The sequence below is a fragment of the Triticum aestivum genome, chromosome 7B (assembly GCF_018294505.1).
Source record: "Triticum aestivum cultivar Chinese Spring chromosome 7B, IWGSC CS RefSeq v2.1, whole genome shotgun sequence".
Lineage (NCBI taxonomy): Eukaryota > Viridiplantae > Streptophyta > Magnoliopsida > Poales > Poaceae > Triticum > Triticum aestivum.
Genome location: NC_057813.1, coordinates 84,109,815 through 84,121,402, shown reverse-complemented (window position 1 = coordinate 84,121,402; position 11,588 = coordinate 84,109,815). Strand labels below are relative to the sequence as shown.

The 11,588-nt window shown below is 45.5% G+C and overlaps 2 protein-coding genes across 2 annotated transcripts; one reads left to right on the top strand and one right to left on the bottom strand.

Moving 5' to 3' along the window:
- Positions 1-328: 328 nt before the first annotated feature.
- LOC123162823 (putative transcription elongation factor SPT5 homolog 1) lies at positions 329-8,368 on the top strand. Its single transcript, XM_044580580.1, has 22 exons — positions 329-788; positions 3,010-3,248; positions 3,332-3,475; positions 3,540-3,701; positions 3,764-3,847; positions 4,114-4,184; positions 4,253-4,610; positions 4,688-4,843; positions 4,957-5,054; positions 5,134-5,182; positions 5,252-5,404; positions 5,504-5,647; positions 5,733-5,832; positions 5,984-6,154; positions 6,226-6,274; positions 6,348-6,439; positions 6,969-7,038; positions 7,159-7,213; positions 7,295-7,406; positions 7,505-7,648; positions 7,762-7,859; positions 7,961-8,368. The coding sequence occupies exons 1-22, from the start codon at positions 425-427 to the stop codon at positions 8,201-8,203; spliced, it is 3,156 nt and encodes a 1,051-aa protein (XP_044436515.1). The 5' UTR covers positions 329-424; the 3' UTR covers positions 8,204-8,368.
- Positions 8,369-8,653: 285 nt separating this feature from the next.
- On the bottom strand, positions 8,654-9,769 carry LOC123162824 (uncharacterized). The gene is made up of 3 exons (XM_044580581.1): positions 9,517-9,769; positions 9,190-9,366; positions 8,654-9,068 (listed from the first exon to the last, which is right to left on the bottom strand). The coding sequence occupies exons 1-3, from the start codon at positions 9,541-9,543 to the stop codon at positions 8,850-8,852; spliced, it is 423 nt and encodes a 140-aa protein (XP_044436516.1). The 5' UTR covers positions 9,544-9,769; the 3' UTR covers positions 8,654-8,849.
- Positions 9,770-11,588: the final 1,819 nt, after the last annotated feature.

Here is an 11,588-nt window from a genome sequence, read left to right as displayed (position 1 = left end):
TCCCTGCCGCACACCCGTTATTCTAGCACGAAAGAGCAGATCGGCAAGGCGCAACACCTTTGACTTGACTGTATCCAGCAGGTGACGCTGTATTTATTCAGTGAAAAAAGCAGGTGACGTCGTCGTACCCGGATTGTCTGTCAGAGAACGGAAAAGGATATACACACGAGAGGGTATCCACTTACGGTCCAACCAGTGGGCCAGCGGAGCCAGCCCATCGAGTTCCCGAATCGTAGAGCTCCCGACACGATCCAACGGTCCAGAGCGCGACGCGACGCAGCCCGCAGCCCCTCAGTGGGCTAGCCCAGGCTACACCTCGCCTTCGCCTGCGCGCACGGGCACGACTCGTCTGAGGAGAGGAGTTTCCCCTTTCCCCTCGACGCCCCTTCGCGAGCGCCCGAAAACCTAGCCGCCAAATCCACCCATGGCTCGCCGCGGCCGCGACGACGACGACGACGAGGTCGAGGAGGAGGAGGAGGACGAGGAGGAGGCCTACGACCTCGACGACGAGGAGGAGGACGAGGGGGACGACTACGAGGAGGAGGCGAGGGGCCGGGGCAAGGCGGCCTCCCGCTCCCGCGCCCCCGCCGGCGGGGTGCGGAAGAGATCGCGCCAGGACAACTTCATCGACGACTCGGCCATCGAGGACGACGACGAGGACGAGGAGGACGACGGCGGGAGCCGCCCGAGGAAGAAGGGCGGCGGCGGCGGTGTGCGCGGGTTCTTCGACGAGGAGGCGCAGGTCGACGAGGACGAGGAGGAGGAGGACGAAGGCGAAGGCGAGGATGGTGAGTTTTTTTTTCTTTTGCGCTATCCGATTGCGGTTACGATGCCATGCTTTGCGTATTTCCGCGTCCTTTGGCGAGATCTGAACCTGCTTGGCCTTATTTGCAGAACTAGATTTGAGGTGTAAGTGATTTTTATCCTGTTTTGTTCTTTGGGTGCTATTATTTTGTATGTAATGATTCTCGGTAAGCGATGTGGTGGAAATATTAGGACATATACTAGTTATTGAATTTTGCCTAAGAGCTAGGTGACAGCGGTTTTGGTGCCATTCTATCGCCTTTTTTTTGTCTTAATTGGAGCTTGTTATCTTTTAGTTGTCATGGCCTAATGGGCAATGGTTGCACACTGAGAATTATGGTGATTTAGTATAACTTATATATCCCGGTCATTACTTGGTAGTACATTGCTTGTTCAAGCTAAAACGGATTTGGTTGCTTCTGTTCTGATCTGTTGATGTGCTTATCTTCATTGGGAGGTGTCGATTTTTCAGGCATGTGAACTTTCCTATTTGAAAGCAAAATTTAATGTTTTTAGATCTTTGTTTCCTGTTTGTTCATTAAAATTATGCTGAAATTGTGCTCCCTATAGAGCCATAGACACACGCTGTTTCTGAATAAATCTATGCCATCGATCCTACATGGAACAGCACTAATTGAAGATTATGTGGTATTAACAACCAGTAAGTACTTGCAGTCTTTTGTCGAGCAGACCATGCATATGACCTAACTGAACCACACTACCTCCTCTTCTAGTTTTGGGTAGTTAAATAAATTCGTACAGTCTTCCGAATGCTGGACAAAATGCCTGTGAATACAACTTGATCCGGTGCAGATAAAAAAGTACATATTAAGCTTGACATATCTTTTGCTACCATGGTGAAAATCTCTTAATTATTCATCCGTAAACTGCAGCACGGCTTAAAAGATTCTTTGTTATGAGGAAGGAAAATAGCACGACATTATGCCCTGTATATCTGACTGGTGTAGTTGTGTGATTGTCCAATATAAACTACATCTCCTAAACAAATCTGTCAGATTTTGGACTCCCGTGCTTTTATCCTGAACATTTTTGACGACAACATTTATGAAATAAATCGTGTGGAGCTGTAAGTACGGTAACCAATCACAGTGCCATGGCTAAAATGATAAATAGATTGTGCAATTCTCCACAATTTGGAAAGAGGGATTGTAAAGGATAATCAGTATGGTGTCATTAAGGGATTCAATGTGCAAACACAATTTTTTAGATGTTCAATTTTATTCTTGAGCTGTCAGACTGAATTGGATTAATAAGGTGGTCTGCATCGAACCCTAACTAGTACTTCGTATATTGGTATGGATATAGATAGATGATTTCCGAAGAATCATTTGATATAATCTATTTTACACTTGTCCTCGTTGTACCCTCAAAATCTTCATGTGCTGCCAAATACAATGCATAGTTTACTCAAAACACTAAAATTGCCATTTGAATGGGAGGAGCCAACTAAAAACGTATTTCTAATGGAGATCATGTGAATTCTATAACCTTTTCAATCTATCTACTGCATTTTGTATTACATACATGCCAATGTGCTTCATGCTGGTAACCAGTGCTAGTATATGTAAATGACACAACAGGTCCGAGCAACATATCTTTTGGCACTGATGGTCCCACTAATTCATGGCAGACCTGAGTCATAGCTCTCCTGTTCCAATTGACCGTCAGAATCCATGAAGAATTATGCTTTGTCATGATGATGGTTCGCCTAGTTCTAGTAGGTTAAGGAAAGCAATGGGTGAACATTAGCAAAACCATCTCGTATTATTGTAGCAGTTTTGTGATATATTTCAGTACATCTTCCATGTATCTGCCACTAGCGGCGTTGCATTTTTGTAGTAGAAATGACTGTACTAGAATATAAAATTGATTGACCTGCCTGTACTGCTGCTTGAGGATCAGAGGATCTGGATTGAACTACTTGACGAATTAGATGGTTATTTTAAGGAAATAAATCAGAGGCTAGTGTGTTGAGATATTGTGATGGCTATTACAGCCAATTCTGCTTTTAGTAGCATAGTAAGTGTTTTGTTAGTGTTACTAAGGAATTTAACACTATTCAGATATGTACTGGACTGGTGCCGAACTAGTTTCACAACATTTATCATACTGATTTGCAGAAGTAATGCTAGATAGGTTTTGGAATTCTAATGCACTGATCTCTGTTCATTGGCCCTTGTTCAGACTTTATCAATGATGCTGGAGCCGACATTCCTGATGACGATGCCGGCAGGGGCTCCAGATCACGTCACTCTATCCCTATGAGGGATGAAGAAGAGGATATAGATGAGATTGAACGACAAGTACGAGAGAGATATGCAAGATCTACTCATATTGAATACGGAGAGGAAGCTGCAGACGTTGAACAGCAAGCTCTCTTGCCATCTGTGAAAGATCCAAAGCTTTGGATGGTGAAATGTGCGGTAGGGAAGCTGTAGCTTAATTGAACTACCTGCCACCTTTTCTTAGCACTCTGTACTCTACTAATGTCACATTATGATTTCAGATCGGGCATGAGAGGGAGACAGCAATCTGTCTAATGCAAAAGTTCATTGATAGGACAGATCTCCAGATAAAGTCTGTTGTTGCGTTAGATCATCTAAAAAATTATATTTATGTTGAAGCGGAAAAAGAGGCCCATGTCAAGGAGGTATGCATATGCATGGCATTATATTTCTTTTGGTTGCACAACCCTACTAATTATTTATATGCAGGCTTGCAAAGGTCTACGAAATATCTATTCTTCGGCAAAAATAACGTTAGTCCCCATAAAAGAAATGGCAGATGTCCTCTATGTTGAGAGCAAGAATGTTGATCTTGCAAGGGATACTTGGGTCCGAATGAAGCTGGGAGTATATAAAGGTGACCTTGCTAAGGTACGATCACATCACTTCTCTTAGATATGTTTCTCCAGAAACTAAGATAATCTTTTTTGCAGGTTGTTGATGTTGACAATGTACGCCAAAGGGTAACTGTGAAGCTCATTCCTAGAATAGATTTACAAGTTTTGGCTAGTAAACTGGTAAGTCGCGCATCTCTTTTTTTCTTTCTAAATCTAATTTGGCGTAACAATAATCTGTGGTACAAGATGATATCTCATAAGTAGTATTTAAGTTCTCCTTTTCATGTTATTTTCTTTTGTCCCCTCTTGGGCTTTTTCTGAAGGCAAAACATCTGTTTGCTGAGTTCTGAGTTATTACTTAACAAGGATTGCTCTGATTGTCATGACTACGATTTAGATTCCTTGTTTTGGATGGTGTGAATTTGATCAGTAATTTATAATTTCAGGAAGGGAGGGTGGTTGCAAAGAAGAAAACCTTTGTCCCACCACCAAGATTCTTTAATATTGACGAAGCCAGGTCTTCTCCTCTGTCATCAATTATTTTATGTTCTTTTTGTCATTGTTTGCTAACTTATCCACAAATAGGGAAATGCACATACGTGTGGAGCGGAGGCGGGATAAAGACTCTGGGGAATACTTTGAGATGGTTGATGGTTTGATGTTCAAAGATGGTTTCTTGTATAAACCGGTCTCGATAAAATCAATCCACACACAGGGTATTCAGCCATCATTTGATGAATTGGAGAAGTTCAAGAAACCTGGCGATGACATGAATGGGGATATGTCTAGCTTGAATACTCTGTTTTCTAATAGGAAAAAGGGGCACTTTATGAAGGGTGACGCTGTCATTGTTGTTAAAGGCGATCTAAAAAACTTAGAGGGGTGGGTTGAGAAAGTAGAGGACACAACTGTCCACATCAGGCCGAAAATATCCGATCTTCCGGTAATTGTTTGCACTTGTAGCTATCATTAACGTTAGCTGTTTGATCTGGTGAATTATGCATCTCTTCGTAACTGCAGAAAACATTAGCCTTCAACGAGAAAGAACTTTGCAAATATTTCAAACCTGGAGATCATGTGAAAGTGGTATCGGGTGTCCAAGAGGGCACCACAGGCATGGTTGTTAAAGTTGATGGGCATGTCTTAATCATTTTATCAGACACAACTAAAGAACATGTGAGCAATTTTTGTCCAATTTAATAGTTAATATGATTAATGATGAATCAGCCTAATCTGTACTAAATAATTTATTTCTTAATTGTGTTCTCATCTTTTCATGATGATCACAGATACGTGTGTTTGCCGACCATGTTGTGGAGAGCTCTGAAATCACCACAGGAATTACAAGAATTGGTGATTATGAACTACATGACCTTGTTCTTTTGGAGTAAGTTGTCTTTCCAGTGTGTACCATAAGGATAGCTCATTTGTGCAAGTGCTTAGCTTAATTTCCAATATTTTTTCAGCAACTTGTCTTTTGGGGTCATTATAAGAGTGGAAACTGAAGCATTCCAGGCAAGTGTGTTTCTCTGGATCTTTAATGGTTGTTGAAGTCCACAAAATATTTACCATGCTTATGTTTAGGTTCTGAAAGGAGTGCCAGATAGACCTGAAGTGGTGCTTGTAAAATTGAGAGAAATAAAAAGCAAGATCGATCGGCGTACATCAGCGAAAGATCGGTTTAATAACATGGTCGCAACTAAGGATGTTGTAAGAGTTGTTGATGGAGCATGTAAGGTGTGTATCCTTTCACATTTATTATTTATTGTATTAGTTTGTCTTATTTGAGCAGCACTTTATTATGTAAGGATATTCATATTTTTTTCCTTGAACTAGGGAACGCAAGGACCTGTGGAACACATACATAAGGGGATATTGTTCATATATGATAGGCACCACCTTGAACATGCAGGCTTCATTTGTGCAAAAGCACAATCGTGCATTCTTGTCGGTGGATCGACTGGTGGCCGTCGTGGAAATGTTTGTACTGGAGTATTAGTAGTCTTGGTAAAAAAAATCTAATTATGTTTATTTGAATTAACTTGCCATTTGTTTGTGCGTGCAGGGTATGGATGCTGCAGATGCCAGGCTCGGTGCTTTGAGATCCCCGGCAAGCATTTTGCAGTCTCCAGGAAGGCTGCCCCCAAGAGGACCTCAAATGAATTGTATGAAACTTCTTTGCCTCTTTTTGTGAATGTGAAAAATACGTGTTATGCTTCAGTGTTGATTTTCAGGCAGCTCCGTTCATTGGGCAAACACGATAACTTTGTTAGCTGAAGCTGATGCAGTAATTTATGGCCTTGACATTCAATGCAGATGGTGGAAGATTTGGAGGAGGTGGTCGTGGTGGAAGAGGACATGATGCCTTGGTTGGCAAGTGTATCAAAATTAAATCTGGTCCTTATAAAGGGTACCGTGGCCGCGTTAAAGAGGTGACTGGGGTGCTTGTGCGTGTTGAGCTTGATTCGTTAATGAAGATTGTCACAGGTGAGTAATCTTATTTTATTGCATTCCTTGATCTCTCATGTGCTTGTTGCTAATATGGTACCAAAATACAGTTAAGAGAGATGATATTGCCGACACACCTACTGTTGCAACACCATTCCGGTAATTCTCTCTCTCCATTGCATTTTGGGCATTTGTTCGATTTGAGTTTACTAACAGGACTTGTTATCACCAGTGAACCCCGATTTTCGTTGGGTAGTGAAACACCGATGCACCCGTCCAGGACCCCGCTTCATCCATTTCAGACTCCAATGCGTGATCCTGGAGGTATGATTGCCTTCTGCCCTCATGTTTCAACCATTCAACCATCACATGTCAAATTATATTATCACCATGATCCATCATGCTCACATTCCCAGCTGTTTCATTTCAACTTACAGTGTTAATATGAACTGTTGTTGAAAGGATACTATCTGATTGTTAGTTTTTGTTGTTTATTTTGATACTCTATAACCTCAGTAGTGCTCACAGTCACATTCTAGTCTTAACTATGTCATCAAACATTTCAACTTAAGTAGGCTTCTGATAAGGTCCTGAGAAAGTTACCATGTTACTCCCTCCGTCCGTAAAAGCTTGTCCCTCAAATGGATGTATCTAGCATCAAGTTAGTGCTAGATACATCCATTTGAGGGACAAGCTTGGGACAAGTTTTTTCGGACGGAGGGAGTACTTAATTATTTGCGCGAACAGATGCTGGTTGAGTATAAAACCAGCACATCAGTGCTCTTCATTCATAGTCGTACTTGCCATTTATTTTTTATGCTTATGTGTTAACAATATCCTTCATTTTCTACAGCAACACCGATACATGATGGAATGCGAACCCCGATGCGTAGTAGGGCCTGGGCTCCTATGAGTCCTCCAAGGTTGTGCAACCTTTATATAGATATATATTGCTGATCCATGAAAAGTCTCTTGCCACTAGGGTATATTATTGTATTTGTGTTTATGTGTTGATGGTCATGACTTTGTTGGTAATTTGCCAGAGATAATTGGGAAGATGGAAATCCTGATACTTGGGGAAGCAGTCCAGCTTACCAGGTTAGTTGCACGGTGACTTGTTTATTTGTTCCTATTACCTTCTATATCAGATCCCACATTTTTATTCTTGTTAATTTTCAGCCAGGAACGCCACCAGCTCGGCCATATGAAGCCCCAACACCTGGTTCAGGGTGGGCAAATACTCCAGGAGTTAGTTATAATGATGTTCCAACTCCTAGAGAGAGCAACTATGGTAATGAAATTTGTGCAAGTATCTACTTTGTGTTAACATGATATGGCACTACTGTGAAAGACATTTTTTTTGTTCTAATATTGTTTCTGTTCTCTTAGCAAATGCTCCAAGCCCATATGTGCCTTCTACACCTGTTGGTCAGCCAATGACACCAAATTCTGCGGCGTACCTTCCTGGTACACCTGGTGGTCAACCGATGACTCCAGGCAATGCTGGAATGGATATAATGTCTCCCGTAATGGGTGTGTGTTCTCAGCATTATCTGTAGAAATGTTTTAGTGAAGTTCCACCAGAATCACCAAAATAGGCAAAGCAGCCTGATAACTCGTCTAATTATATGCCAAAATCCTTGCAGGTGGCGAGGGTGAAGGTAACTGGGCATTGCCAGATGTGTTAGTTAATGTCTTGGCGGCAGGTGATGAAGGACCTGGTGTGGTCAGGGAAGTGCTTGGGGTATGTGTCCTGGAGAGCATCGCTGGCTTCCAAGATGTCCGTGTGAATTGTTTATTTTTATCTTGCGCTCTGCTGATTACGCTGAACTTTTGAACTTGCAGGATGGAACTTGCCGTGTGGCACTTGGGTCTTCAGGCAACGGAGATATTGTGACGGTACTTCCGACTGAGCTCGAGGTCATCAGACCAAAGAAGAGCGACAGGATCAAGATCATGAATGGTACCTTCCGTGGATTTGTTGGAAAACTTATAGGAATAGACGGTTCCGATGGCATTGTGAAGCTCGACGACACATATGAGGTCAAGATCTTAGATATGGTGATTTTGGCAAAACTGGCGGCTTGAGCTGGATGTATATTTGTAACCTGTGCCTCGTATAGCCTTTGTTGTAACAAGTGTAGTTTTCAATAAAACATATGTTATTTTTGTTTCATTATTTTAGTTGTATCCCAGATTTTGACATCAATAGAAAAAAAAACCATGAGGGAAATGTTCTCCATTATTCTCTTCTATCTATGGATTTGGTGGTGTCCGTCGTCTTCAGTCGTGGTGTTATTATTGGGGTTTCCTTTGAAATGTAGAGGCGTGGCGGGTTCATGTTTGTGGTGCATTCAGAGTGTTTGTCGGGTTGACTGCGCGGTCAAAGGGTTTTTATCGATGAGATTTTTTTTTGTCTCCGTTAAAATCGATGAGATAATTTTTTTTTTGTCTCCGTTTCAAAAATAAAAATAGATCATTCTCTTCTATCAAGTGAGAAGATGTATACATCGCCAAAGTAGCATCCCAAAATCAGACTCGATGATAATGGCGTTCTGTATTTGTGAGGTTCGTATCCCATTTGTACACAAGAACAAAAAACTGCTATCTCCTGGAGCTTACACCAGAGCAAAGTCGTAAAGAACAGATCGGTATATTATTGTACGTACGCAAGGAAAGGAAAAACTGCAGCCGAGACATCACGGCCTGTACTGTGGTTGTGCTCCTCCCGGCCTCAGGCAACGTCTTGCTTGCACTGCTGGAACACCTGGAGGAGATTGCTGTACGGGCTCCTGGACGACGGCGACCCGGCGACGGCGCGCTGGCGCTTGCTGCTCGACGGCCGCGAGTCCGGGCTGGGCGTCGGCTCCGGCTCGGCCTCCCCGAGCAGCTCCTCCGCCTCCTTCTCCTTCCGAAGGGTCTCCAGGAAGGACTCCTTCACCGTCCCGTCGATCTGATACGACCAAACGTCACCGACAGAGAGAGAGAGAGAGAGAGAGGAAGGTAGGACATCAATTTCGTTTCCGATTTCACAAGTTCGATCCAACCGCAACGAACGCAGGCCCGGCGCTCACCGTGAGAGGGCAGAAGTCCGGCATGGGCCAGCAGACGGGGCCGGCGTCGTCGGGGGGCTCCGGCATGGGCTCCACGGGCTCCATCTCCACCTCGTCGCCGTCCACGCTCCCGGCGGCATCCTCGTCGTCATCCGCCGCAGCCGCCGCCGCGGCCACCGCCTGCTCCTCGACCTTATCCTACAGGCCCGGCGCAGCGCAGAGAGTCAAAACCAACGGAAATCGGGCGAAGAGAAGCGGAAGCCCAAGGAAGGAAACCCAATCGCGCGGAGGAGGCGGGGCAGATGGAAAGAGGCGGAGATGGGGGAGGAGATCTCGAGTTCGAAGTACCATGAAGCGCGCGGCGATCTCGACCATTCCCCTTTTGCTCTCTCCCCACACGCGCTCCCTCCTCTGTCTCCGCGCCCCGAAGATCTTTTTCGGATCCTTCCTTACTCTGCGGCGGTGGATTTGGCACGGGGGAGCCTTTCGGGGGTGGTTCGTTTCCTTTTCCGTGGTGGTTTGACCGTTTGAAACCGGGAGCGCGTAATAGGCTTGTTTATGGTATGGGTCTCGCCGTCTCGGCTGGCAGCTTGAGAGATTTGGGGAAAAAAGGCAACGGCTACTTTTTGTGCGGGCTGGTTGTGTTGTACCGTGTCTAGTTCGCTTGCGGGTTTACCGAGGTAGATCGGATTTGGGGGACGGAAAGGCGCGCGGTGGAGCCTTCTGATGAGATCGAGTCCCCGGTGGCCGGGGCGGTCGGCAACGTACACCCACCGACGCGTCCACGACCGGTCAGGTTTTAAATTTGCTCTTTTCCATCCGAGTCTTTCATATTTCATTTCTTAGATCCATATAAACCGAACTATGTATTACCACACCTAGCTATGATTCATCGTCAAAGATGTTCACGGCGTCGATGTCGGGCACCGGGTGGACGGGCACGTAGGAGGGCTCCAGCTCCTTCTCATCCATATACGCGATCATCTTGTCGACTTACGCGGCGTGCTCCGCCTCCACCTCCTGCCGACGATGGCGTCTGTCCTCCGCATCCAATTCTAACCGGAGGGAATCGAGGATCGCCTGCTACTTCGTCTGCATATCTGCGTCCCCAGCGTCCCCAAATCCTCCTCCGGCTCCTACTCCTCCTGAACCTCATCCTCCTTCTCCTCCAAGTCCTACTTCGGATCCACCGCGTTCGGAGGTAGCCCCGCGGCGATTTGGGCTTCGCGCATTGACCGGATCTGCTCAAGGAGCTGCAGCCGGTGCTCTGGCGTTAGATATGGGTAGCTCCTTACCCGACGGCGTTGGGGGTTGGCAACTATTGTTGGTGGACTGCGAGTGGAAAGTGGCGGCGATGGCGGGCGAGAGGAGGAAATTTGGACAGACGGGTAGGATTTTGGTGCCGGCGGTTGGCTTAAATAGCCGGGCTAGGCATTACGTGACCTACCGGAGTGGCACCACACGGTGCTATCGGTCCAACGGAGGAGACACGTTCCGGATCATCGGGTTTCAGAGCGTTTTTTCTGCGGGACCCAATCGTCAGTCCGATGTGGCGGGCGCGCCCGGACGCCCCATATCCGCCTCAGATTTGGGCAGGATGTGAAGGGTGCCAGTCAAGCCGGACGTTTGAGGAGCCACCCGAGTCACTTTTTTGGGACGGTCAGTGATCGGGCCGTCCATCTAAACATTTGAGGCGGGTTCGAAGTGCGCAGCTGTAGATTTTTTTGCAGGTGACCCGGCTGTAGATTTAATAACAACACTAGGTACGATTTTTATTAAAAACACTAACGCCCACACGTGTGGGCGTTTGCATCTCGCCACACGCGTGGATCCGCGTCCGTTTGTGAGCGCACGAATCTTGGCATGTTTCTAGTGCCACGTAGGACTGGGCTGGTGTGTGGGCGTTCACCCGGGCGTCCACACGGCCGTTTCACCACACGGGAGGGGCTGCTGTGTGGGTGTTCAACAGTTCGCCCACACTCCACTTTTCACTCACGCACAAGGGTTGGTGTGTGGGCATTTGTCATCTCGCCCACACGTCCGTCTCATCTCCCACACCCAAGTTGTCACTTGTCATGTGTTTTGCAGTGTACATGACAACTGTCCTAGTGTGCTTTATAAGCAGGTGGCAACTCTTTTTTTTACCCAAACATTGCCATGTATTTTGCAGGCTACACGGCAACTGCCCTAGTGTACTTGTAAGCAGATGACAACTCTTTTTTTTTTTACCCGAACATGTTGTGTTTGCCATGTCTTTTTGTAGTGCTATACGACAACTGCCTAGTGTTAGTAGGTGGCAACTCCTAAGATTTCAAATCATGGCAACTGTAGTAAATCAGACCATACATGGCAACTGACTAGTGTTAGTAGATGGCAAACCCCTAAAGTTTTCAAATCATGACAACTATAGTAAATCACAC

Excerpts from the sequence above, each read along its gene's own strand:
- LOC123162823 (XM_044580580.1), top strand. The coding sequence starts at position 425 with ATGGCTCGCCGCGGCCGCGACGACGACGACGACGAGGTCGAGGAGGAG. Across the intron at positions 4,185-4,252 it reads TTTAATATTGACGAAGCCAG|GGAAATGCACATACGTGTGG; the intron begins GTCTTCTCCTCT and ends ATCCACAAATAG. Across the intron at positions 5,648-5,732 it reads CTGGTGGCCGTCGTGGAAAT|GGTATGGATGCTGCAGATGC; the intron begins GTTTGTACTGGA and ends TTGTGCGTGCAG.
- LOC123162824 (XM_044580581.1), bottom strand. The coding sequence starts at position 9,543 with ATGGTCGAGATCGCCGCGCGCTTCATG. Across the intron at positions 9,367-9,516 it reads AGATCGCCGCGCGCTTCATG|GATAAGGTCGAGGAGCAGGC; the intron begins GTACTTCGAACT and ends CCGGGCCTGTAG. Across the intron at positions 9,069-9,189 it reads CGGACTTCTGCCCTCTCACG|ATCGACGGGACGGTGAAGGA; the intron begins GTGAGCGCCGGG and ends TGGTCGTATCAG.